The following is a 24792-nucleotide window of genomic DNA, read 5'->3' as shown; positions in this document are numbered from 1 at the left end:
TCACCCCTAGCCAAAGCTCATAGTAATCCCTTTAAGAAGTGCTGCTTTCTACAATTTCCTGATTCTAACCATAAAAGCCAAATAAAACAGGTCTTATCTCTCCCCCAGCCAGAAAACAGCAGCTATCCCACCTCCTCAGGAGTCCTTGCCCCTTCCTTCTTCCCTCTACTTAGAAAGAGTGGAGAGTAGAAACCAGGAGCCCCATCCAGATCTTTTATGTAAAGATGTTGGTGTCTGCCCAGAACAGCCATATCATAATTTCCCACAAGGCTGCAGGACTTCATCAGCCCCCCGTACCAGGGACTCTCCCCTTCACCTCCTTTTTAGCTGTGAATCTTCCCTTGGTATACTGAGCTCTTTGAGGACATGGACTGCTTCTGCTTTTCTTTTTCTTTCAGGTCCTTAGTACAGTGTCTAGCACACAGCCTACTACTTAATAAATATTTATTTACTCTCTTGTCCCTCCTAAGGCTTCTCCATTCTAAACACGCCCCAGCTCCCTCAATTGATCTTCTTGGACTCAAGCTCCTTCACCCTGGTTGCACATATCATTGAACAACCCATTTTACAGATATTCTTCCTAAAATGTGGCACCCAAAACTGAATAAAACACTGAAGATTTGGTCCACCTAAGCCTGAGTATAGTGAGATCACCATCTCCTTATTGTTGTATATTGTTTCTCTCTCCACTGAGATTCTGGTGATTTGTCTTTTTCCCTTGGTCCCCCTATTGCTCCCTTTCTGACTCCTTTCCCCTTTAATCGTCCTTTCCCTGAGGGTCTGGATCTCAAAGATGTCTCAGCATCCTCCCCAGCTGGAGAATTCCTATTTCACTTTGAGTGCAAAACAACTAAAGTAAAAGGATGAATGAGCAATGCATTGTATGTATTAATTTCAACAAATGGCCTGAATTACTAGTTTAGCACATTAATCCCTATAAATTATTTATTCTTTTAAAATATTTATATTTAAATATATTATAATAACAAATATATATTATAAATATATCTAACAGCTCTTTATGTCTGTCCCAAATGACTTCCCTTGGACAGAACTGCTCTCAGCTGAATGCCAGTCCAATTTCCCTCAGGTTTAGTGGAACATGACATATTTCAAATATACTGCCATCCTACCTCAGTTCCTTAGTTTACCATTATAGCACAATACTATTGTGCTACAGTTCTAGCCAGAGGAGCTGGTTGATGCACACTGTGCTTGGGATTCACTAAATAACCCCAATCTTTTTTAAACAAATTGCTTTCAAGCCATATCATCCCATCTTGTACTTAAGAAGATGATTTCTTGAACCCAGATTTTTTTCCATCTATCTCTATTATTCTTCATCTTATAAATCTGGCCCAGGATTTTAGCCTGCCATTGTCTCTTTAGATCTTAACTCTGCCATTGACAGAGGTTACTTCTGGTGATTTTCCCCAAAGAAAAGAAAAATAAATATATAGAAAGAAACAGCTAGAATTACTATAGGTGTAGCCTCTGACCCCAAAGGAATTCTACCTGACCTTCTATTGATACATATCTAACCTAATTGTAAATGGGATATTCAGGAACCTAAAACTGTTTAGCCTCAGTTGGGACACTTATAAAAGGCTCCAACTTCTCTGTCTCCTTCAGGATAGAGCTCTGCAGAGCCTAAGGCCTTGGGCTTGGCTTAAATCTATCTCTAGTCTGTACTGAATTGTGGGAGCATGTGGCTTCAGTTCCCAGAATCAGACCAGGACTGGTATCTAGGAGGTATCCGTGAAGCAGGAGATCTCATGTGTGTACATGTGCATGTGTGTGTGTGCACACTTTCCACTGATATCTGGATGTTATTAATTAGCTTGGTAATTAGATTAGAGATTATTGTGTTCTTCTTCCTTGAAATCCAGAACTGGACAAATACAAATGTGTCAGCCATCCCTTCCTGGTTTTGTGACGGGAAATAAAGAAAAAAAATGAAGTGATTTGGGAAAGGTCAAAGGAAATTCATTGTGACTTATGTGAGGATTTCCTAGAATCAGAGATATAGAACAAGAGAAAAATTGAGAAATCTAGTCCAAATGCCTCATATTACAGAGAAGAAAACTGAACCCAGAGAGAAGTGATCATCCAAAAGCCACAGAGAAAGTCGGTGGTAGGATCAGGACTTGAACCCAGGTCTCCTGACTCCAGATTCAAGGATTTTAACTTGATCTGTTTGACAAATGGGTTTAAAAAGTTTTAAAATTTAATGAGGAGAGAGAAAAAGGGAGAGAAGACAGACAGAAACAGAGAGAGATACAGACATGGAGATAGAGACAGAGACAGAGAGATAAGATAGAAAAAACAGAAATAGAGAGACAAATAGTGTCCACTATACAATAAATCATCTCATTTGGGAAAATTAACCACATTTCACATATATAAATAACCTGGAATATTGGGAGTTAACGTGGACTTAGATTCATAGAAAACTCCAATCCTTCTTTTGGAGGAGGGAACTGTGCTAACATTTTTGAGACTCAAAAAGTAGTTGCAGGAAACCAAAGCCAGGCTGGAAGAGTTGTATATATACACATTTAAATTTTGGTGGATTATTTCCCCCTGCCTTTATTAACACCTAGACAGTTCAGCCAGGTTTCCACATTCAAGAGTGTAAGAACTAGAACAATTATAGATACTTAAAATAAAGAATCTAGAATTATTTGAAGAAAGTACATCCACTCCTCCCCCACCCCCCCAATATAGTTTACATGGAACACAAAGAAGGGATTGTTTTTAGTCCTTGTGTTTTTATCTTTGATTACAGAGAATTATAGGATCATAGAATGTCAAAGATAGAAGGCTGAAGATAGAAGGGACCCCTACTTCCAGGTCCTTCATTAGGAATCATCTAGTCCACTTCCTTCACACAGGCAATTAATTTTAGGTATACAGTTCTATCCAGAAGTGACCTGTATTTAGATCAGGGACTCTTAATCAAGGGCACCATAAACATGCTTCTGAAAAAATTTGATAACTGTACCAATATAAATGGATTCTTTTGTAATCTTGAAGGCATTTAAAAACATAATTCTGAGGAGTCCTCAGCCTTAGCCAGATTGCCTAAAGAATCTGGAACATATTAAAAATAAATAAATAAATAACCTCTGATTCAGATTATTATGTAAGTTAGAGCAAAAGGTTCTAGAAATTTTGATAAATTTGCACATCACTATAGAACAATTACATGAGGTCCAAAAAACCCTGACCTGGAAGCAAGTATTCCCACAGTGACTCAATGCTCTATTACCATGAAGTAATAACCCAGTGGCCTGAACCAGACCATCCTTGGAAGTCCCTTCCAACTTTGAGATCTATGATTTTATTAAAGGTGGGCTTTGGAGGTTGGGTTTTAGCCTAGCAACCCTGAGGGTTTCTGGCCAAGGGAAGAACCACTGCTTACCTCCAACTATACAAATCCATCTGCCTGCCAGCCTGCAGTCATGGGAAGAAGGCATTCGATGACCCCTCTTTCCTCTACCGCTTAGCAATCTCGCCTATCATCAGCCCCGGAGGACTGGAAGCTAAGACAGAGGGACTCACCTTTGGGTTTCCCCTTCTTCTCCTTTTTAGAGATACCACCCTGCCCGCCTGCTGCCGTCGCCCCTGCTGCGGGGCTCCTCTTGGCGGATCTGGGCATCAAGGGGTCCTCGCCCAATTTCCCGTCATCTTGTTCAGCCTCCTGTACTGCTTGGAGAAGGATGGGAAGGGTAGGGTTGGAAGAGCCAGAGATGAATAGAGAAATGAGAATTATGCAAGGAAGTTCTGAACAGGGAAGGGACAGACTATAGGATTAGAATGAAACAGACATTTTCAGTCACAGTCAATGTACAGTGAGATGTGGGTGACCATAAGGATTTGTTGTATAAAGAGTCAGAATAAAACTTAGAAGATACAGGTCCGGTCTCTGACTGGTGGTCCCAGGCAAGTCACTTAATTGGTCAATATTCTAGGCAACTCTAAGACTATAAGCTACACAGAAGAATCTACAGTGTTCTCCTCCTCATCTGGAAGTTCCCCAATCCAAAGACTTTTCACAAATCCATTTCCCCTCCCCTATTCATTTATTATAAAGGTGGGCTTCTCATGCTACTTACCTCCTGATATAGAAAGGCAAACTACAGAAACAAAATGAGGCATTCATTTTTGGACATGGTCAGTGGGCAAATTTATCTTGCCTGATCACACATATTCATTATGAGAATTTTGTGGCTTTTTTTTTTTTTTTTTTTTTGGTGGAAGGGAAGAAGGAGTTTAAGGTTGGAGATGGACGTTTCACCTTCAACAGCATCCTTGACATGGGTCACTGCATCTCTGACTGAAACCCCATTGGAGTAGAGGTAGCCCATCCCTCCTCAGGAAAGCTCTAATTGTTGGCAAGTCAAAACCAGCTTCCCAGTGACTTTGCCACACAGATCGACTCTCAAATGTCATAGTTGGGAGAGGACTTTTTGAATATAGAATGTCAGAGTTTAAAGGGATCTGAGCTCGTTCAGAGATGTTGACAGATAAGAAAACGGAAATGTTGAAAAGGATAAGCTATACTTATAAATTGTATAAACGTCCATGGAAGAAAAGAGGGAAAGTGTGGCTTTTTTACATCCACAAGACATCCCACCTCCACACCTTTGCACAGGCTGTTCCATGTACCTGGAATGCAAGTTCCTTCAATTCTTGGAATCTTGAACAACATTCAAGGCTTATTAGCTCATGTGCCATCTTCTATACCTGGTCCTTCCTGATCTTATCAGTGGCCAACACTCTCATCTTCCTCCCAAATTATTTTGTGTTTTTTAATATATTTTTTATGTATTTACCTGTAAAATATTGCAGAATATTTTTGCTTCTTGAGGACAGGAACCTTTTCACTTTTCTTTGTATCTCCTACCTACCCACTGCCTGGCACATAGAATACTTTATGCATTGAAATGAATCCACTGTATGGGAGTTTGCCCACTAGGGGAAGCCCTACCCCATGGGTAGAGCATCTGTAGAATAATAACTCAGGTTTATAAATGCTTTAATGATGGATGGTACTGGAGCTGTGTCCTTCCCTGGGAGAGGGGGAGGTAACCCTCCATAAATAAGGGAGTTTTAGGTGTTCTAGGGAAAAGATGATGAGATCAAACTTGACTCTGTCATTTGAGATAAGGATTTCTAGTAGCCAGTAAAAGAGCTTTGCAAAGAGATGTAGGGGTCACTTGCATCCAGCCATTCCTCTCAGATTTCATGTTCTTTTTGTCCTCTTCCCTATAAAGGAACCCAGGTCATGACAAAGCCAGGGTTTCACCTAGCAGGACCAGGATGGACCTGAGAACAAATGACTTAAGAGTCAGAAGCACCTTTAGAGATCATTTAATCCAGGAGGTTCTTAACTATTTTATATTATGGATCCCCTTGGCAATCTTGTGAAACCTATGGAACCTCTCTCTGAATATTTGTTACCTACATTTATAACTGAAGGAAATGCTAAATTTCAGTTAGAGGCGAATAAAAGTAAAGATGTAATGTTGCAGGAGGCCCTTAAAGCACTTCACAAACAAGAGTTATTATTCTACACAGGTGATCTTCAACAGCCACAGTTCCAAAACTTGCCAGCAGATACTGCCAGTGGCTCATACAAATGGGGTTAGGGCTGAATCCCACATTTTAGAGCGAGGGAAATGAAGTTCTAGGAAAAGGAGGGATCTAATCAAAGTCTGCTATCTAGGGCAGATGTTAAGTATAGGAGGGGATGGAAAAGGAAACTGGCTAGTCCCTTTTGTCCAAACCCCTTTCCTGTACTTCTGTCCTGAAGAGAAGGGAGCACTCTTCCATGGCATGGGAGCATTGCTGGCTGGCTGAAATAGTGTACTAGAAGCAGCTACCCAGACTTCTCTGTGACTGAACCATAGGATCCCAGAGTTGGAGGCCTTTTAACCAGGGTAACAGAGGGAAAGTGTCTAGGATTTGAATCCAGATCCTCAAATTCCAGCATGAGTCTTCTTTCTCCAGAAAGATCAGCTAAGACCAAAGAGAAGTGAAAGAGGGAAGGTATGAAGAACCATAATCAAATATACCTTCTCTTGGTAAGATTATATTTGGGTAAGACTAATTGTATAAAAATAACAATTGCTAGCATTTATACAACATTTGCAAAGCACTTAAGAAATATTCTCATTTATTTTCACAATAATACTTTGGGGCTATTATTATCCCCATTTTACAGATGAGTAAACTGAGTTAAATGACTTGCTCAGGGTCATACAGTGTCACTGTAAGTGTCTAGAGCTGCACCAGGTCTTTCTGACTCCTGGTTCATGATCTATCCACTATAATACCTCATTGCCTTTATATCTCTCTGGTTATCTGTAGTCTTATTACTCTCCGGGCAAGCTTTATGATGTGGGTGTGCTTAAGCAGATCTATTAAAGTTCAAAATGAATAAAGCTTCTGCTAGCTTGGATTACCAAAAAAATGGAGGTAGTGCAGAGTACTAGTTGATTGTTTGGGTCTTGTAAACATGTTGGAGAAGAAGAAGCTCGAAAGCAGGACAGAACCACTGCTATGAGAAATGGGCCGAATATGGGGCAATGAGACAAGAGAGTGAAGGCAGAACTACTGAATTCATACTTGTTTCTGTTTTCTCTAAAAAGAAGAAAAATCTCTATAATGGAGAAGACAGAATGTTAATGGCTAATAATAAACTAATATCCCAAATAAGTCAGGAGACTTATTTAAAAAATTCCTTTCCTCAATTGTCCGTATGAGAAAAGATATGAACAATAGTTCTCTAAGGAAGAAATACAAATTATCAACAACCTTTTGAAAAAAAAATGCTCCAAATCACTATTAATTACTAATGTCCATCAGATTGGCAAAGTTAACCAAAAAAGTAATAAATGTTGAAGGGGCTAAGGAAACATAAACATGAATATGAACTTGGTAGGATTCATGGTACAAACAAATTATATAGCAAAGACAGAAAGAACTGATGGATTCACTAATCTTTGAAAGATTTTGGAGGATGAAACAGAGCAACCCGGAGGCACAATGGAGAGAATGAGTTCTGGAACTAGGAAGATTCATCTTCGAAAATTCAAATCTGGTATCAGACACTTACTAGCTGGGGGACTCTGGGTAAGTCACTTCACCTTGTTTACCTCAGTTTCTTCATCTGTAAAATGAGCTGGGAGAAGGAAATAGCCAACCATTCCAGTATCTTTGCCAAGAAAACCTCAAATGAGAGCACAAAAAAATCAATATGACTGAAACAATTAAACAACAAGAAAATGAGATAAGTGCCACAGGTTCAGAAAAAGGCAAATGTTCCAATTTTCAAAAAAAATAAGGAAGCGAATGTACCCAGCAGACAAAGGGCCAGTGAACTTTATGAGAAAATTCTAGGGCATATTATTAAAAGAATGTTCAGGAAACATTAATAAAAAGGAGCCAGTGATTACAAAAAAGACAGGCTGATTTCATCAAAAACAGGTCATCTCAGACTAACCTCATTTTCTTTTTGTCAGGCTTCTCACTTGGTGGAACAGGGAAATGCTACAGATAGTTTACCTAGATTTTAGCAAAGGATTTGACAAAGTCATTTGTCATATTAGGTAACAAGTTCAGAACTATCCACAAAGAAGCCCTAGTTTTAAAAGTCAAGTCCATTTACAAATTAGGAAAGGCCTGAGGACATTTAAGCATCTTAGAAAAGGCTAGGATGAAAACCCAGATTTTCTTCCTTCAAATCCAGAGCTCTTCTTTTCAGGTTATTCTTATGGGCAACATGTAGAGATGTGGACTAGAAGTTAGCACAATTCTATGAATTCAGGACTGGTTAAATGGATATGTCAAAAGGACAGCCATTGGTCCAATTTCAACTTGGAAGGAGATCTCTAGGTGAGTGCCCCAGAAATTTTGTTCAGCTCTAATTTTTTATCAGGAACTTGGATTAAAGGGATATATGAAATATTTATCAAATGTTCAGATGTATCAAATCAAATCACATCAAAGCTGTGATGGATACTTAATATATTGATTGATAGAATCAGAATCCAAAAGGACCTTGACAGATAGCACAATAGGCTAAACTTAGAAAGACAGAATCAGAGATAAATGTAAACTTTTTGTACTGGGGTCCAAGAAATCAAATTCCCAAGAACAAGTTGGAAAAGGCATAGACAGCAGACTTATCTGGAAAGGATGTGGGGATTCAAGTGCATTACAAGGTCAGCCAGCAAGCAGCATGACAGCCAAAAAAGATAATCATGTCCAAGCCTTCATTGTAAGGCATAAGATTCTATGGCTTAGGATGTCATAGTCCCATTATACTCTGCTCTGGTCACACCATTTCTGGCACACAACTTAGGATGGCATAGAGAAGGTGGAGAGTCTCTAAGAGACAACCTCAAAATGATGCTCGAAGATGCTGAGCTGAAGGAATTGGTTTTGAGAAGACTGGGGAAGATGTGATCATGTATTCCAGTGTCACCAAGGATTTGAAAAAGAGCTGCCATATGGCATGGTCATTAAATTTGCAATTCTTGGTCCCTGAGTACAGAACTAGGAGTAAAATGATAGAAGTTATAGAGAAAGATTTAGCCCTGATATAAGAAAAAATTTCTAACAATTAGAGTTGTCCAAAAGTAGCTGCTTCAGGAAGTAGCAGATTCTCCCTCTCTAGAGGTTCCCTAGCAAAAACTAGTGGACCACCTAGCAGGAATTCTTGGCAAGATCTGGTTTGGTCTATATACTCTCAGAAGTTTTTTTCCAACTCTAAAATTTCTGATTTAGTGATACCTACAAAGTCAGTTTTCTTCTTGTATTAAGAGATCTCATTCAGAGCATCACTCCTATTCCATGCACTGGTATAAACATTTAAAGCTATATATCTTTATTCCTCTTCCTAGTTAGTGTCTTTTGTGATTTACCCATCACTTCAATTTTTCTTTCTTTCAATTTATATTACAATCTGCTGCTTTCTGTTATATCTGGTTTAACATTCTGCTAGATAGGCAGTTTTCTTTCACTCTTCCCACCTCTGTATTGGTAGAAGGAGATTTCTCACTTAGATTCCCCATACAATGAAATCACAGGTGTCTCTATCTCTATCCCTCCCACTGCTATTCTCAGTTTGATGATCCATGTGATTCAGATCTGGAAGCTTCCAAGAAAATATATTCATTCCATGGACATGGCTCTTTTCTACAATGAGGTGATTCAGGACAATTACAATAGACTTGTGATGGAGAGAGCCATCTGCATCCAGAGGGAGAACTACGGGGACTGAATGTGGATCACAACATAGTATTGTCACCTTTTTTGGTTGTTTGCCTGCTTGCTTGTTTTTTTCCTCTCAATTTTCCCCTTTGGATCTGATTTTTCTTGTGCAGTATGATAAATATGGAAAAATATTTAAAAGAATTGTACATGTTTAACCCATGTTGGATTACTTGCTGCCTAGGGAAGGGGGAGGAGGAGGAGGAGGAAGGGAGAAAAATTTGGAACACAAAGTTTCACAAGGATGAATGTTGAAAACTATCTTTGCATGTATTTTGAAAAATAAAAAGCTATTATTATAAATAAAAAGAAAATAGATTCATCACAGTCCTCATTAAATGCATTCCATCCCTAGCCAAGAACTCATTCTTCTGATATCTTAAAGCAAGGTCCTGAAATCCAACTCCTGTTCTCAGATAATATCTTCTCAGTCAGCTGCTTCATTCCTAAATCTACCTCTCTCTCTCTGCCACTGTGTCTGTCTATGTCTCTGTCTCTTTCCCCCTCTCTTTCTCTCTCCCTCCCTCCCCTTTTCCCTCTTTCTCTTCCTTCCTCCCTTCTCCGTTCCCTCTTTCTCCCTCCTTCCCTTTCCTTCTCCCTCCTTTCCTCAAGACTCCTAATTTCAACAAAGCAACAGCAATGAAAATGTCATTTATATCCTGCAATCTTTCAGTTTCCTGCCCAAGGCTTCTTTATGCCTAGAAATTCTCTCCCAGGAAACCCCTAGTACTATCCTTCATTCCCACATGACCGATGCAGGGGATAACATTCATGAGCACTAATGCATTTCAGAAGGTTCTCAACCAGGTAGAGACCCCGGCAAGACAGTACATCTCCTGATGGACCAGGATGAAAGTCGAAACACAGTTGTGTATATGAAATACCGTCTGTCCCTCCTCATAGAACCACTCCCATCATAGTGCCTCTTCTTAGGGACAGGAACAGATGTTCTCACTCCTGCTGGCACTCTGTGGAGCAGTGGAAGTGACTACTTCTCTAACAGATCCAGATTCCCCATCTATGGGATACCCTTAAATGTTAGACAGCTGGGATGCTATACTTGTAGCTCCAGGACCCAATAAACCTCTTCCCTCAAAACCCCAGACATATAACTTAGCAGAGTAGGAAATCCCAGTGAGGAAATTCCCTCTATAAATGCAGATCACCAACTGTGCTGCAATGTTTAGCCTTAAACTCCGATGAGGAGTTAAGTCGCTTGCCCAGAACCACCCAACCAGGATGTATCAGAGATGGGACCTGAACTCAGGATGCTCTTCTTGGCTCAGGCTGATGCTACAGCCACACTTTCTACAATGATAATAGTGGCTATTTACCTAGCACTTTAAACTGTACAAAGCGCCTCACATACATCATCTCACTTGATCCTCACAACAGCCTTGTAGGTTAAATACGACAGATATTATCATCTTATTATCATCTTATAACCTTCAACATTTGAACAACGTTAGCACAACAGAAAAAACAATGCGGCTAAATCGTGGCAACGGCATCAAGCCCAAATAAACAGTTTTACATTAGAAAGTGAAAGAGTCGAGAGAAAAATGGAAACAAATCTTGGCTCTGATACTTATCAGTTTTGTGAACATTGGGCAAAGCCCTTAAGCTGTCTCTGAATTTCAATTTGTTCCTGGGTAAAACTGGAGTGATTTCAAAATGTCTTCCTCACAGGATTGTTGGAAGGTCGCCATGTGACTCTTTTTATGTTAAAGTCCTGGAGAAATATATATTATTGATTTTTCAGCTTTTAATGTGGCCACTTTGGTGACGGGATTACTGAGAAGACCAAATGTATGTAAAACATTTGAAAATCCATAGTTACATAAGTGTGATTTATTATTATTGTTCTCCAAGATGGTAGGAGGAAAAGCACCAAATTCCATATGGTGTGTGTATACTTGAGTGGGTGAAAATGGATCCTCCAAGCTCATTGCCATACGTGTTCCTGTGACTTTGCCGCACAAGTTTTCCCAGCTGTGCTAACATTCAGGCCCTTTAACTATAAATCCCAAGAAGAATCAGCTCCAGATACCTGACTGCCCATAAGACTGGACACAAGTAAAAATAAGCACGTGTAAATGAATCCAGAAAACAAAAAGAGGAACTAATTCAGAGAACAAAAAGTAGAACATAATACGCAATGTATACGATGATATAAATGGAGACAACATGAAATTGGTCCAAATAACTGGTGATAAAACATTTATCTCTTTTTTAAAAAGGGCAAATTCTAAATACAGAATATTATATGAAGATAGAAGATAGAACTCGGTAGTCAGGAAGCCCTCAGTTGCTGAGTTGCTGTGTGACCCTGGGCACTTAATCTTTTATTTTTTATCTTTTTTTCCGAGGCCATTGGGGTTAAGTGACTTACTCAGGGTCACACAACCAGAAAATGTTAAGTGTCTGAGACTAGACGTGAACTCAGGTCCTCCTGATCCCAGGGCTGATGCTCTAACTGCACCACCTGGCTGCCCCAAGTCACTTAATTTTACAGTAGAGATTAAAAGGAGCACCTCCCTCACAGGTAATGTCATGATTAAGTGAGATAATATTAAAAGCAAACCTCAAGGGGCTGTGTAAATGCTGGTCATTATTATTAACAGCAAGGACTGCATTCAATGCGTTTGCCGCGTGATGATGCTGATGGTGGGGACGTGTCTGGCAAGGTTGGGCTTGTACATCAAGGGCATTTCTCAAACAGGACTAACCCCAGTTAGAGGCAATTACTGGCGCAGGGTCAGGAAGACCGAGTTCCACCAGCTGTGAGGTGCTGAGCAAGACACTTAACTTGTGTTTGCCTCAGTTTCCTCAAGCTATGAAATGGGGGTGATAATGGCACCTGCTCTCCAGGACTGTTGCCAGGACCAGATGGGATGCATTAGCATAGAACACAGCAAGCACTTAATAAATGTTTATTTCCTTCCCTTCCACCCCACCAGAGGCGACGCTGGACTCCAATAACCCCTGTGACCCCGGGCCCCTACGGCCCCCCCAATAACCCCAAGATCTTGGGTGCGAGCCTTCCTGAATACCGTTGTAGCTGGTGCTACTGTTGCTGTTCAGGTAGGACTCCACCAGCGGGGCCTGCTCCTCCGACTGCCGGGTACGGCGCGTCCTCGCGCGGCTGTCGGGGTTGGACTGCACCATCAGGGGCTCCTGGCGCTTCTTCTTTTGTTTCTGCTCCAGCAGAGCCCTCTGAAGACACAAACAAGGGGAGGTGCTGAGGTGATGACCGTCAATGTCCCTGCCCCATCCAAGGTCTCTGAGACCGCTGGAATTCGGGGCTCGGCCCCCATCTCTGACCTGGAACTCAAGGACCGTGTCTCCCCCCAGACAAGGGTCTCCTTAAAGTCTAAGCTATCTCCTTCTCATAAAGATCCAAACTGGGCTACTCCTCTGAGCTGGGGGCCCCAAGGGCTCCCCGACCTTAGATCTCCTAAACACAGACAATGTCTTCCCCTCAAACTGGGGTTTCCCTTCAGGACTCTCTGAGGCCGGAGGAAAGTTAAGTGATCCGCCTAAGATCACTCAGGAAGAAAAAGGCAGAAAGATGGCTCGAAGCTGGATGTTCAGACTCCCCTGTTGTCCACTATCCCATGCTGTCGTTCTAAAAGTTTTGGGAAACTATCTCCTGTTCTGCTTCAGAGGGGATGCCACAGCCCAGGGGGTCCAAGCAGAACTGTAAGAGATAAGGGGGCAGATCAAAGAGAGCAGAATCAGGGAGAACACCTGGCTCGGGCATGTCTCACTCCAACTCCCAACATTCCATCTGGACCCACTTTCTGCCACCGAGGACCATGGGACCTTTTGGAGTCAAAGGGTCAAAACCTAGCTCTGCCACTTGCTACCTGTGTGCCTGAATAAGTGATCTCCTTCCTCTGGATCTCCTCTCTGGCTTTCTCCTCTAAAAACAAAAGGTGTGGACAAGAGTGATCTTCGAGGTCCATTCTAGCTCTTGATCCACGACCTCTTGCCTTTGTTACTCATGTCCTGGACTAACGGAGACACATCCCCAACCCGCAAGAGTTCCAAACCACAACATAACTGCCCCTGTGGGACTGCAAAAGCCCATGATGCTCTTCTACGTGGGCCTGAGCCACCTTCCCCACCCCCCAGGGCCAGGTCACTCACCTGCCTCTCCAGTTTCTGCTGCCTTAGGGTGCTTCCTTCATCGTCCAAAACACTGCAAAGAAAGAGGCAAGGTTTAAGTCAAGCCTGAGGGAGCTAGTGCTCAGGAACTTGGGCAGAATTCAGCTTCTCCAAAGGGCCAACTGGGGAAGGACCATCCCACAGCCTGGCTCCCAAGGGACCAGAGCTTTAAGGTCCTAAGACCCAAAAGGCACCTTAACAAACTCCCCAGGAAACATTCCTGGAGAGGGAAATAGGAGTAGGGGCTCAATCCCTGGGAAGGACACACGGGACACCTTCATCAAAAGCAAAGATGCATGGGTAGTCCAGGGGAAGGGAAGGTGTGTCTTTTAAAACCCTAAACAAGACACTAGAAGGAAACATCATATCCCACAAGGGAGGCTTAATGGGCACAAAAGCAAAATCCCATTCTCAGGTCCAAAATCTAGAACACACAAGAACAAGGTCATGAGAAGAAACTCCGCGATGTAACACGACAACCAAAAAAGGAGAAAACCGGCCTGTTGGGCTACCTTAATATAGGCAGGGGTCCGGAAGGAGGGAAGGCTAGTTTCTATTGTTTCTACTGCCCTAGTCTGAAGTACCACCTCGATAGGAAGCCATGGACAAAGCAGAGTATGATCAAGACAGTGAGATGACCCCGGCCAGTTCCAATGGCCTTGTGATGGAGAGAGCCATCTGCACCCAGAGACTGAGGGGACTGAGTGTGGATCCCAGCATAGCCTTCTCACTCTTTTTGCTGTTTGCTTGCATTTTGTTTTCTTTCTCATTTTTTCCTTTTTTAATCTGATTTTTCTTGTGCAGCACGATAATTGTATAAATATGTATAGAAGAACTGCACGTGTTTAGCATATATTGGATACCTGCCATCTAAGGGAGGTGTTGGGGGGAAGGGAGAGAGGAAAAAAAAATGGAACACAAGGTTTTGCAAGGGTGAATGTTGTAAGCTATCTATGCATAAATGTTAAAAGTAAAAAGCTTTTTTAAAAAAGAGAGTGTATGTGTGTCCTGTGGGGACCAACTGGCTGAAGATGTTAAATCCAGAAAAGAGAAGACTTTGGGAGTACATGATGGCTATCTTCAAGTTAGGCAGGAATGCAGAAAGGTTAGACTGGGTCTGCTAATCTCATGGGACAGAACAGGAACCAACACGTAGAAAATACGAGTTTCAGCTTCCTAATAACATGAGCTGTCTAACTGGGAGGTGGAAATGAGCTGTCCAGCACTAGCCACATTCACTCTAGATGCTACGTGGCCATTTGTGGATTCATAACCTCTGAGGTCTCTGGGATTCCATGGCCCACAAGCTGGCATGGGGGTGATTCCCTCAGCCAGGGCTCATGACACCCAAGGACACTGATCCTCCCTGGTACATTATGGGAAGAATCAAGCCTCAGTCTCCCGCACAGATCCCTCAGGCCAGCCCCCTGCCTAATGGCTGATTCTCCATCACGGGATCCCTGAGAGTTGCTTACCCCAAACAATCCTACACTCAGAGAACTGACTCTTACTTCACCAAGCCATTCATTCTATTTTGAGGCATCTCTGACTGTGAAGTTCTCCCAAATGTCAGGCAGAAATCTGTTTCCCTGCAACTTCTAGCTGTCGCTCCCAAGATGAACAAAGCTAATCCCTCTTATATGCATCTATCTTCCAAATACTCGAAAATACTTATCGTACCCACTCTGCCCTCAAGCCTAAGTCTTCTCCTTTCTGGGCTTCAGCCAAGTATCAAGGGGCACCCTCCAGATCACTCTCCCTTGGTCCCCCTTTAAAAATGTGGTACCCAGAATGGAACACCTACTCCAGACACATTCTGATCAGGACAGAGGACAATGGGACTGTCGCCTCCCATGTCAGGGAGGCTTGGGGCACAGCAGTTTTCTCATCTTGGTTTGGTTCTGGACTTTCTGCTATGTCATATACAAGGTTCATGTTGACCTTGCAGTCTGATAAAATACCAAGTTGTTGGTTTTGATTTTTAAAACAAACACTTCTCCAGCCACATCCCTGCACCATTTCACCAGTTTTGCATTCATCCCCGATAAAAGCCATCTTATTAGATCCATTCCACTGCTCTGGCTCACTGAGATATATTTGGAGGCAGACTCTTGGGTATATTAGCTATCCTCCCATTTCATGTAAGGCTGAAAAGTATGGTTAACATGCCATCTATACTTTCATCTAACTAAAGCAAGGGTTCTTAATGTTTTGTGCACCATGGACTCTGTGGACAGCTTGGTGAAGCCTTATGGACCCCTTCTGAGAATAACAGATTGTTCCATACATTCATAATTGAAGGAAATGCAAAATTTCAATTAAAAGTCAATGGCAAAAATGGGCATTTTTTCCCCATCCAAGTTCACAAACCCTTTGAAATATATCCAAGAACCTCTAAGGGATTTGTGGAACTTAGATTAAGACCCTCTGATCTAAGTTATAATAAAAACATTGAACACAAAAGGACCCAGGACAGACAGAGCTTCATAGCACTCTCCTAGAGACAACTCCAAGTTAAAATATGTTCATTAAAATCGCTGCTCTGTCATTAAACCAATTCCAAGACTAAATGTACTTTCCTAGTGTTCGCATCTTTCCATATTGGTCATAAGAACATCATGAGTGATTTTTGTCAAAGAAGTAGGCTAGAATCAGATTATGGAGAGTCATGAATGCCAAAATAAGGCCCCCACTAGAGCCATATTCAGTAGGCAATAAATAGTCATGTAAGGATTTTAAATGGAGGAGTGACATGATTGGAGCTGTAGCAAAGAAAGATAATCTGGCAGGGAAGAGAGGGTCAAAACTGGAACCAGGTTAAGTCAAATCAGAAGTAAATGCATTTGGTTCAAGAAAAAAATCACATCTTAATTCTTCATCAACCCATATTGGTTCTCACTGATTACCAATTCCCTTCTGAAGTGCTCACAAATCATTCCTTTAATAATCTGCTCTAGGATTTTCCTCGAGGTTAGAATTTATAAGAAGCTATCTTCTCCTCCTTTTTGAAAATCAGCAAAACTTTACCCAAGTCTAGTTCTGGGACATCATTCACTGTTTTCCTATAGTTCCTTCAAGATCCCTGATACAGGTTCAATAATCACATCTGCTGATTTTTTTTCAATAGCCTGGAAGATTCTGATTTACTGCAATTTGCCCAGGATTTCAATGTTCATTTATCCACTTTTTCCCAACTCTCCCCAATAGGAATCATCACTTTTATTGTTAGCAAAATTAAAGGAGGTAAGATCTGTTGTCTCATAGATGTCCTTGAATACTGTGCTATTTCCCTTAAGCAGAGGGCCTTTCCCTTCTATTATATTCTTCTGGCCCCCACTTAAAACCAAAAATGGTCTTACAGTTGCCATTAACCATAGTTAATGGTTTCCCAAACCTCAAATTAACTTGATTTAAGAGTTCTTAATGTGATTATGACATGTTCTAAGTCCTCTACTCTCTCTCTCTCTCTCTCTCTCACACACACACACACACACACACACACACAAACTTCTTTTTTCAGTTTCTGTCTTCTAATATCAGAGAGCTCCTAATGCAAGCACATCAGTTTTTTCAAACTCTCTTTTTTCCAATAAATTATTCATTCTTTGGAATTAATTATTGTTAATTAATTATTGGAAGCCTCTCATCTTTCTTTAATATTCTTTCCTTTTAGAATTTCAGGCCATGTTTATCTCTGAACTTTTAGAAAATCACATACCTATATGTGATTATAAAGAACACACATGATAACATATGTGATATATGTAACACATACATATAATTTAATTTTAAAAGTTAGAAATATTATAATATCCTCTTTGACCATGTTCCAGGTCAAGAGGGGACCAGAAGGAGTTCACAAGATTTTCTTCAGGTAGGTTGGAGGTTCACTGATGAGAGTGACAATTTTAAAGACTAAATATCAGCCTGGAGTTGTTTTTAGGAGAGTTCTGCCCCGAGACCCATTATATGCAATATTTTTATTATGATTAAGTCATAGGAGCACTTTATGATGATGAGATCGATTTCTCATTTTCATTTAATAAACCAGCTCCTTTATTAACTTCGAGAATGAGCCGGCCCCTAGCAAATATATTTCCCCTTCATAAAGAAGACAATTCCTTCTCCGAATAACTTAAGCCCAGGAGAGAATCTCACCCTCCTGCTTTGGTTTGAGGCAGTCAGGGCGGGAGAAGGGGGATGGATGGGAGGGCTTCAAGAATGGGCAGGCTGTTTAACTGCCATCGAAGTAGCCCCTTCCCTCCAGGGATGGGTTAGAACATGGCAAAGCAGCCAGCCCTCCCCCAGCTCCCCACTCCTCTGCCTCGCCTCAGACGGAGGCTGAAAGCCCCCTCCCACCCCACGTGAGGCCGTATGTGGGCACAGCAGCAGCCCGAGGCAGCAACGGGGCTAATTCGTTTTGCCTCTTCATAAGTTGGGTATAATCGAATCGAACACAGGTCTGTTGTGCAGTCCCGGGGGCGGAGGGGAGGGAGGCCGTGGGCCCAAGCTGCAGAGTTAGCACAGAGCTCCCGCAGAGTGCACGGCTCCCATCACAGACAAACGCTGGTTCGAGAGAGTTGTGCTTTATTTTCAATGCACTCAAGTAAAATTTCAAAGGCCAAGGGCAGACGGCGTCAGGATGAAACAAGGGGCATGGGGATCCGCGCTCCGGAACTCTCACCTCAGTAAAGTTTGGATGTGGCCGGGTACATCCGAGGCTCAGGTACCCCACATCATCGAGCTGGGGACGCACCGCGTAAAGCATCGCCCCGGCCCAGAGAGCCCAGGGGCCGTGGAGAGCCTGGTCTGGCCGGGCAAGGTCTAGTCAAATCCAGCTCCACCATTTCTTAGTACATCTAGGTCTGTGTTCTCTTCTGCAAAATGAGGCTAAAAATATCTGAAATCCCTTTCTTTTCTCACTGAATTATTTTAGAAGAAGGGGCTTTGGAGACTTAAAAGATAAGATACATACAGAAATGCAAGGTAGGTGTAAATATGTACACACACACACACACACACACACACACACACACATATATATATAACATTTGTCTTCATTCTGCTCAAAGCATATCTAAAGTTGCTTTCTCTGGTGAACCTCGGTTTCTTTCTCTGTAAAATGATAATCCTTGTTCTGATTGCCTTATTGGATTGTTGTGAGAAAAATGCCTTATAAATTATAAAGGAACATAAGCTATTATTATATGAAATCAGAGAGCACTTTGGAAACCATAGAGCACCATATGTCAGTATATGGGAAAATGTTTTTAACTCTTTCTTTTCCCGACATGCAGGGAACGAGCTACTTCTCTTCCACTCAGCGTCCTGTCCGTCCTTCTCCTGGTGTCGGGTCTGACTATTTAGATCGACACCGATGCTACAGATGGTGAGAGATGGCCGTGGGCCCCCAAATATGGCACGTGTGACGGGGGGCTCAGTCACGGGGGGCAGACGATGCAGAGGCGGTTGCTCATAGAAATGGCGACAGCACGAGGTGAAGGGGAGTCTCGCTGGCTCTTTCCCTCCCTGCTTGATAAACCCATTGCCCCTCACACACGCTCAGTCTCCTCCCTGGGTCCCAGACTTCACCCAGTGACAGCTCATCTGGCTTAAGCAGCCATAAGCCACAGCTCCCTGGGCTCTCAGCTACTCTGTCAGCTTCCATAAGGCCGTCTCACATCACTGAAGAGACGGACGTCCAGCACCCCCTCGCGCCCTCCCTCTGCCCGGTCTGTGTCTAAGTTGCCACAAAACTGCTTTCCAGCCCTGAGCCCTCACACAAGGGGCTCGGAGAGGAGGCGCTGACCGGGACAGATGGGAACGTCGTCTGGGATGGCTGTGAGACAAAGGAGGACTCGAGACTGTCCCGCGGGCCGAGAGCAGTGACTCCGGGGGGAAGGGGGAGGGAATTCAGGGGTGAAGGGGAGCCTGAAAGAAGGCACAGGGAGGACTGACGCAGCAGCAGTGCATGCAGACAACTTAGGAAAGGCCGTCCCAGCAACATTCCTGTGACTCGGGGGCTGTTATCGGCCTGGTCTGTCAGGGGAGGAAACTGAGGGAAAGAGTGACTCAATCCAAGGTCAAGGCTATGTCACCCTGTGCATACCCTTTGATCCAGCAATGTTTCTACTGGGCTTATACCCCAAAGAGATACTAAAGAAGGGAAAGGGACCTGTATGTGCCAAAATGTTTGTGGCAGCCCTGTTTGTAGTGGCTAGAAGCTGGAAAATGAATGGATGCCCATCAATTGGAGAATGGCTGGGTAAATTGTGGTATATGAATGTTATGGAATATTATTGTTCTGTAAGGAATGACCAGCAGGATGAATACAGAGAGGACTGGCGAGACTTACATGAACTGATGCTGAGTGAAATGAGCAGAACCAGGAGATCATTATATACCTCAACAACGATACTGTTTGAGGATGTATTCTGATGGAAGTGGATCTCTTCGATAAAGAGAGCCTTAATTGATCAATGAGGGACAGAAGCAGCTACACCCAGAGAAAGAACACTGGAAATGAATATAAACTGCTTGCATTTTGTTTTTCTTCCCGGGTTATTTCTACCTTCTGAATCCAATTCTCCCTGTGCAACAAGAAAACTGTTCGGTTCTGCACACATATATTGTATCTAGGATATACTGTAACCTATTCAACATGTAAAGGACTGCTTGCCATCTGGGGGAGGGGGTGGAGGAAGGGAGGGGAAAAATCGGAACAGAAGTGAGTGCAAGGGATAATGTTGTAAAACATTACCCTGGCATGGGCTCTGTCAATAAAAAGTTATATTAAAAAAAAAAGTCTATGTCTCTACAGTGTGTAACAAGGAGATGACAACGGCACTTACTTCCTGAGGCTGTTGTGAGGACCAAATGAGGTAAGATAAGATGATAACATGAAAGGGACAAAACGAGAAGAGAGCTGCCCCAAAATGGAACTGGATTCTCTGTCTCTAATGATGTCTAATGGGAGCTGGAAGAACACCTGACAAAGACATTTTAGAGAGGGTTCTTGTGCCTGGGAGATGGCTCTTGAACTGGAGTACATGGGGTCTCTGAGATCTCTTCCAGTTCTGAGATTGTAGGATCTTTTTTCTGTCTTTCTTTGATCTAAGTGTGAAAACATAATTCACTTGATTAATCAACAGATCAAAGCTTCTACTGGGATACTGGCCTTCAAAGGAAGAGAACAGATACAAATGTGCTTATTTCTTTCTCTCTCTCTCTCCTTTCCCTCCCTCTCCCCTTATTTTTATTTCCCTCTTTTGTGTATCTTTTTCCCTCCTCCCTCTCCCCCTCCCTGTTTCTGTCTTTCTTTGTGTTTCAATTTCTTTCCCTTTCTCTCTCTCCTTCTCTCCTATTTTTCCCTCCCCCCTTTTCTCTCTCTGTCTCTTTCTCTTCCCCTCCTTTTCTCTCCCCATCCATTTCCCTCCTTCCCTCTCTCTCTGTCTCCCTCCTGCTGGCCCTTTTCCTTGTCGCTCCATCTCTGTCTCTTTTTCCCTTCCCTCTCTCCTCCCCCTCTCTCATTTTCTCCTTCCTCCATTCACACTCTATCTATCCTCACCCCCTAAAAAAGTCTGCTTACTCCCTCCCCCTCACCCCATGTTCAACGGCTCTTGCTCCTTCTCCCATTCCTAAGAATTCAATTAAAAGCGACTCCTCTGGGGGATGTGCAAGAACCTGATGAACGGCACGTCCAAGGCGAAACACTCGGGCTCACTAAACACCAGCCTGTGTTCCTCCCTTCCTGCCTTAATGGGATTTCACAGGCCCAGGAGCTCAGAGCTCTCCAAACTGAGAGAAAATCCATTTCTCCATCACCGGGTGAGAAGTGAGCACAAGGCCTTTCCTCAGAGTGGGTACCTCGGGTAGAGAGCTGCTAGGGGACTGGCTCTTTGTAAAATTCTGCGGAAGGCAGGGAAGGAAAGGAAACAAAAAGAAACTGAGCTGTGAGCCAGGCCAGGCTCTTACCCTAGAGCAGAAGTTCTCAAAGTATGGTTTAGAGATCTCTGAAACCCTTTTAGCGGGTCTACAAATTCAAAAATAGGTTTTATTTCCAATATGGTAAATGTCTGTAAATATAACCCAGATAAACAAAAACGCTTTGGAGAGATCCTCAATAATTTTTAATAGGATAAAGATACTGAAAACCAAAGTTTGAGAACCACTGCCCTAGAGCTTCCAGTCCCAGTCTTCCTCCCAGCCATCACTCACAGGTTCTCCTCAGGAGGCATCAGTCCCCATGTATTCTGGATAGTTGGGAAAGGAGAGGGGAGTGGGCAACCAGCTGAAGCAACTAGGAGTGGCCACCTCACTTACTAGATGTCTATTAGAATATAAGCTCCCTGAGGACAGGTTGTAGTTTGGCCTTTCAGCCCTGAGATGAGTCCCTGACCGATAAGAGGTTGGTAAAAAAGCTTATGGTATAAAATCTCTCGAAAAAGTCTCTGAGACTTAGTTTTCTTCTTAGCAAAATGAGGGGCTGGACTCAATGACCTCCAAGATGCAGTTCTACCAGCCCCACCCCGTCCCCACTCTGATTCCCCAGGCCAGTGGCCAGCTGGGTCAGTGTGAGAGGGAATAGGACATCAGAGAGATAACCTGGGGAACCCGGCAGCCACCGCTGTGCCTCCGACCCACCTGAGCCTCCAGCCAAATCAGACCAAGTAAGAAACAACCTCAGGTCTCTGGGTGGAGAAAAAGAAACAGAAAAATTGAAAGGAAAAAAAAAAAAGAAAGAAAAGCCTATCTTCTTTTGGAGGATTTTGCCTGAGAGAAACATAGCATCTCCTGGGGGAGTCATAGCATGTCCCAGGGAAATCAAGGCATGTCATGGTGAATAGGAGCATGGCCTGGGCAAACCCAAACACGTCCAAGACACAAGAACAAAGCTTGGGAGGACAATAAGCAGAAGCTCATTTACAGCCAGGCCCCCCTGCTTTCCCACAGCCCCCACTCTATCTACTTCCCTCTCCCCAGTTGAGTTGCCTCCTCCCACATTTTTTCCTGCTTTTCCTCATTAGCAGGTCCCCACACCCACATCTTCAGAAGGCAATGGCTTTTTTAATTAGGTCAGCACCAAGGTCAGTTACCACTGATAGAACAAGCTGGGGCTTCTGGCCAGGCCCCCCACTACCTCCTTGGCCAAGACCAGGAAGAAAAGGAATCCTGGTTGGACTCAGGACTCTCCTGCCTCTCACGCTGAATCTACAGGCTTTTCCACGTTCATATGCTTACCTCTGGGCAACAGGGACTAGAAAAGGTCATGCATTATAGCGTCAGCTATCAGGTTCTGGGTCCCAAAGGCTAATTCAGCTTTTAAAGGCGCACGCACAGATGCCTACTCCTGCAAGGTTCTCCCAGCACCCAACCCACCTGGTGCCACTGCAATGGGGATGACTAGCTGAGCTTACCAACTATCCAAATCGGGCCTCCCATTATCCTCTGCCTGACCCTGTTTCCCACTAGCCTGGCCTGGCTCCTCGGCTTAATCAATCAAGTTTTATGAAGTGCTGGGAAGTTTAGGGACCTCCCTCTGACTTAATGAAGGCCACAGTTCAGAAAGACAAATACCCAGCTCTAAAACCCATCAGGCTGCAAATAAGATACTCTTTGTGGTCCCCAAGAAAGGTGGTGAGGGATGAGAAGGAAGGAAGTTATATTATTTATTATTATTATTTATATTATTATATTACATATATAATACATATTATGTTATATATGTTGTTATGCTCAGTTCTTGTGAGTGAATATCGTTGCTTGATGTATACTGCCATGTATTTGGGATACAGTGAAATTCTAAGAGAACCCTTCCCTGAGAGAAGATCATAAATTCCTTGGTGACTAGTTTTGGAATTATAGGGCCTGAATGAGAATCCCAAAGCCAATTTTTTGCCAATGACTAAAAGAATGTTAAAGATTGGTTTTAGGTACAATTGGAGAAAAAATTAATGTTATTTTTAAAAAAAGAAAATCAAATTTAACCCCACCAAGAAGAACAGCAAACCAAGCAGAAACCAACCGGGACAAAAGTTGTTCTATGTCAGGAGCCCATTACTGCAAGGTCACACTCATGTCTGAGTGTGACAGAATCACCTGCTTTTACATTTCTGTCCTCCTTGGGAGAAAAACTATGTCAGGATAAGAACACTTAGACTCAGAGAAGAAAGATAATTCCAAGGCTCCAGCTCTGGTACTTAACTCAAAGTGGTCATGAGCAAGATCATTTTAGCTCTCCGATTCCCAGAATAATCATTTGTAAAATGGGAGTCCTATTGCTGTTACTACCAGGCTTACCGAGTGGTAAAAAGAGGAAAAAAAGCACTTTGTGAACCTGAAGGCCCCAAGGAATTATGATGGGATAGAGTCAAAGTTAGATTTGAGATTTCATTGTAGAGAAAATACTCTGAAATTTATAATGTTTGAGAGCTGCTTAGGTTCCCTGAGAAATTAAAGTGAATGAAGGGGTAGCTAAGTGGCATAGTGGATAAAGCACATCCCCTGGAATCACGAGACCATGAGTTCAAATATACAAATACTGTGTGACCTTGGGTCAGTCACTAAATTGGAAGGAAGGAAGGAAGGAAGGAAGGAAGGAAGGAAGGAAGGAAGGAAGGAAGGAAGAAGGAAGGAAGGAAGGAAGTGAAGGGAGAGAGGGAGGAAGGAAGGAAGGGAAGGGAGAGAGGGAATAAGGGAGAGAGGGAGGGAGGAAGAAAAAGAAAGAAAGAAAGTCACACAATTAAGTATGCATTAGAGGTGGGTCTAAAACCAGCTCTCTATCTACTACACTGGGATGTTGCTGCTTCTAATGATAATGATTCAAGATAGCACTATAAGGAATGGCTGGAGAAATGGGCCCAGATTTGGGAAGATCTGAGTTAAATTTACACACTGGCTGAGTGATACTGGGCATGATTTCCCCAAAACTTAATGATCTTCTCTGGAAAAGGGGGATTCTTCAGCTGGGAGAATCCCAATTAAAAGACAAGTCTAAGGCAAAAAAATTAATTTTATATCGCAGCAGTAGAGACGGTATTAATATGGCTGAGGTTAAGTCGCCAAGAAAACCGAGAGGGGTTGGCGGGAAGAAGGGACTGCATTTTCTAAATCTTTGAGGCCAGTTCTAAATTTTCCAGCTGCCCCTGTAACAGAGGGTCCTTTCTCTTACTGGGGGTGGGAATTGGCTGCCGTTACTCGGGGCTGAAGGCCCGGAGATATTGCAAAGCTGTGAAATGGGATTCTAGGAAAGGGCCACTCCCCCAGTGGGTACTGCCAACCTGAGGATGACTCATCAACTGATGAAGAGGGGAAGTAGCTGGATCGGGCAGCTGGGCCCGA

At 42.9% G+C, this 24792-nt stretch overlaps 1 protein-coding gene across 5 annotated transcripts in view; it reads right to left on the bottom strand.

Moving 5' to 3' along the window:
* TUB (TUB bipartite transcription factor) overlaps positions 1–24792 on the bottom strand; it is a 130507-nt gene that overhangs the window by 32209 nt on the left and 73506 nt on the right. For all 5 annotated transcript variants that reach the window (XM_051963966.1, XM_051963967.1, XM_051963965.1 and 2 more), the window contains 3 exons: positions 13435–13486; positions 12336–12498; positions 3565–3708 (listed from right to left, as the gene is read on the bottom strand). In XM_051963966.1, coding sequence (XP_051819926.1) covers positions 3565–3708; positions 12336–12498; positions 13435–13486 — 359 coding nt within the window. The remainder of the gene's footprint in view (positions 1–3564; positions 3709–12335; positions 12499–13434; positions 13487–24792) is intronic.

This window comes from Antechinus flavipes, chromosome 6 (assembly GCF_016432865.1).
Source record: "Antechinus flavipes isolate AdamAnt ecotype Samford, QLD, Australia chromosome 6, AdamAnt_v2, whole genome shotgun sequence".
NCBI classification, from domain to species: Eukaryota; Metazoa; Chordata; class Mammalia; order Dasyuromorphia; family Dasyuridae; genus Antechinus; species Antechinus flavipes.
This window is presented reverse-complemented; position numbering and strand designations above follow the sequence as displayed.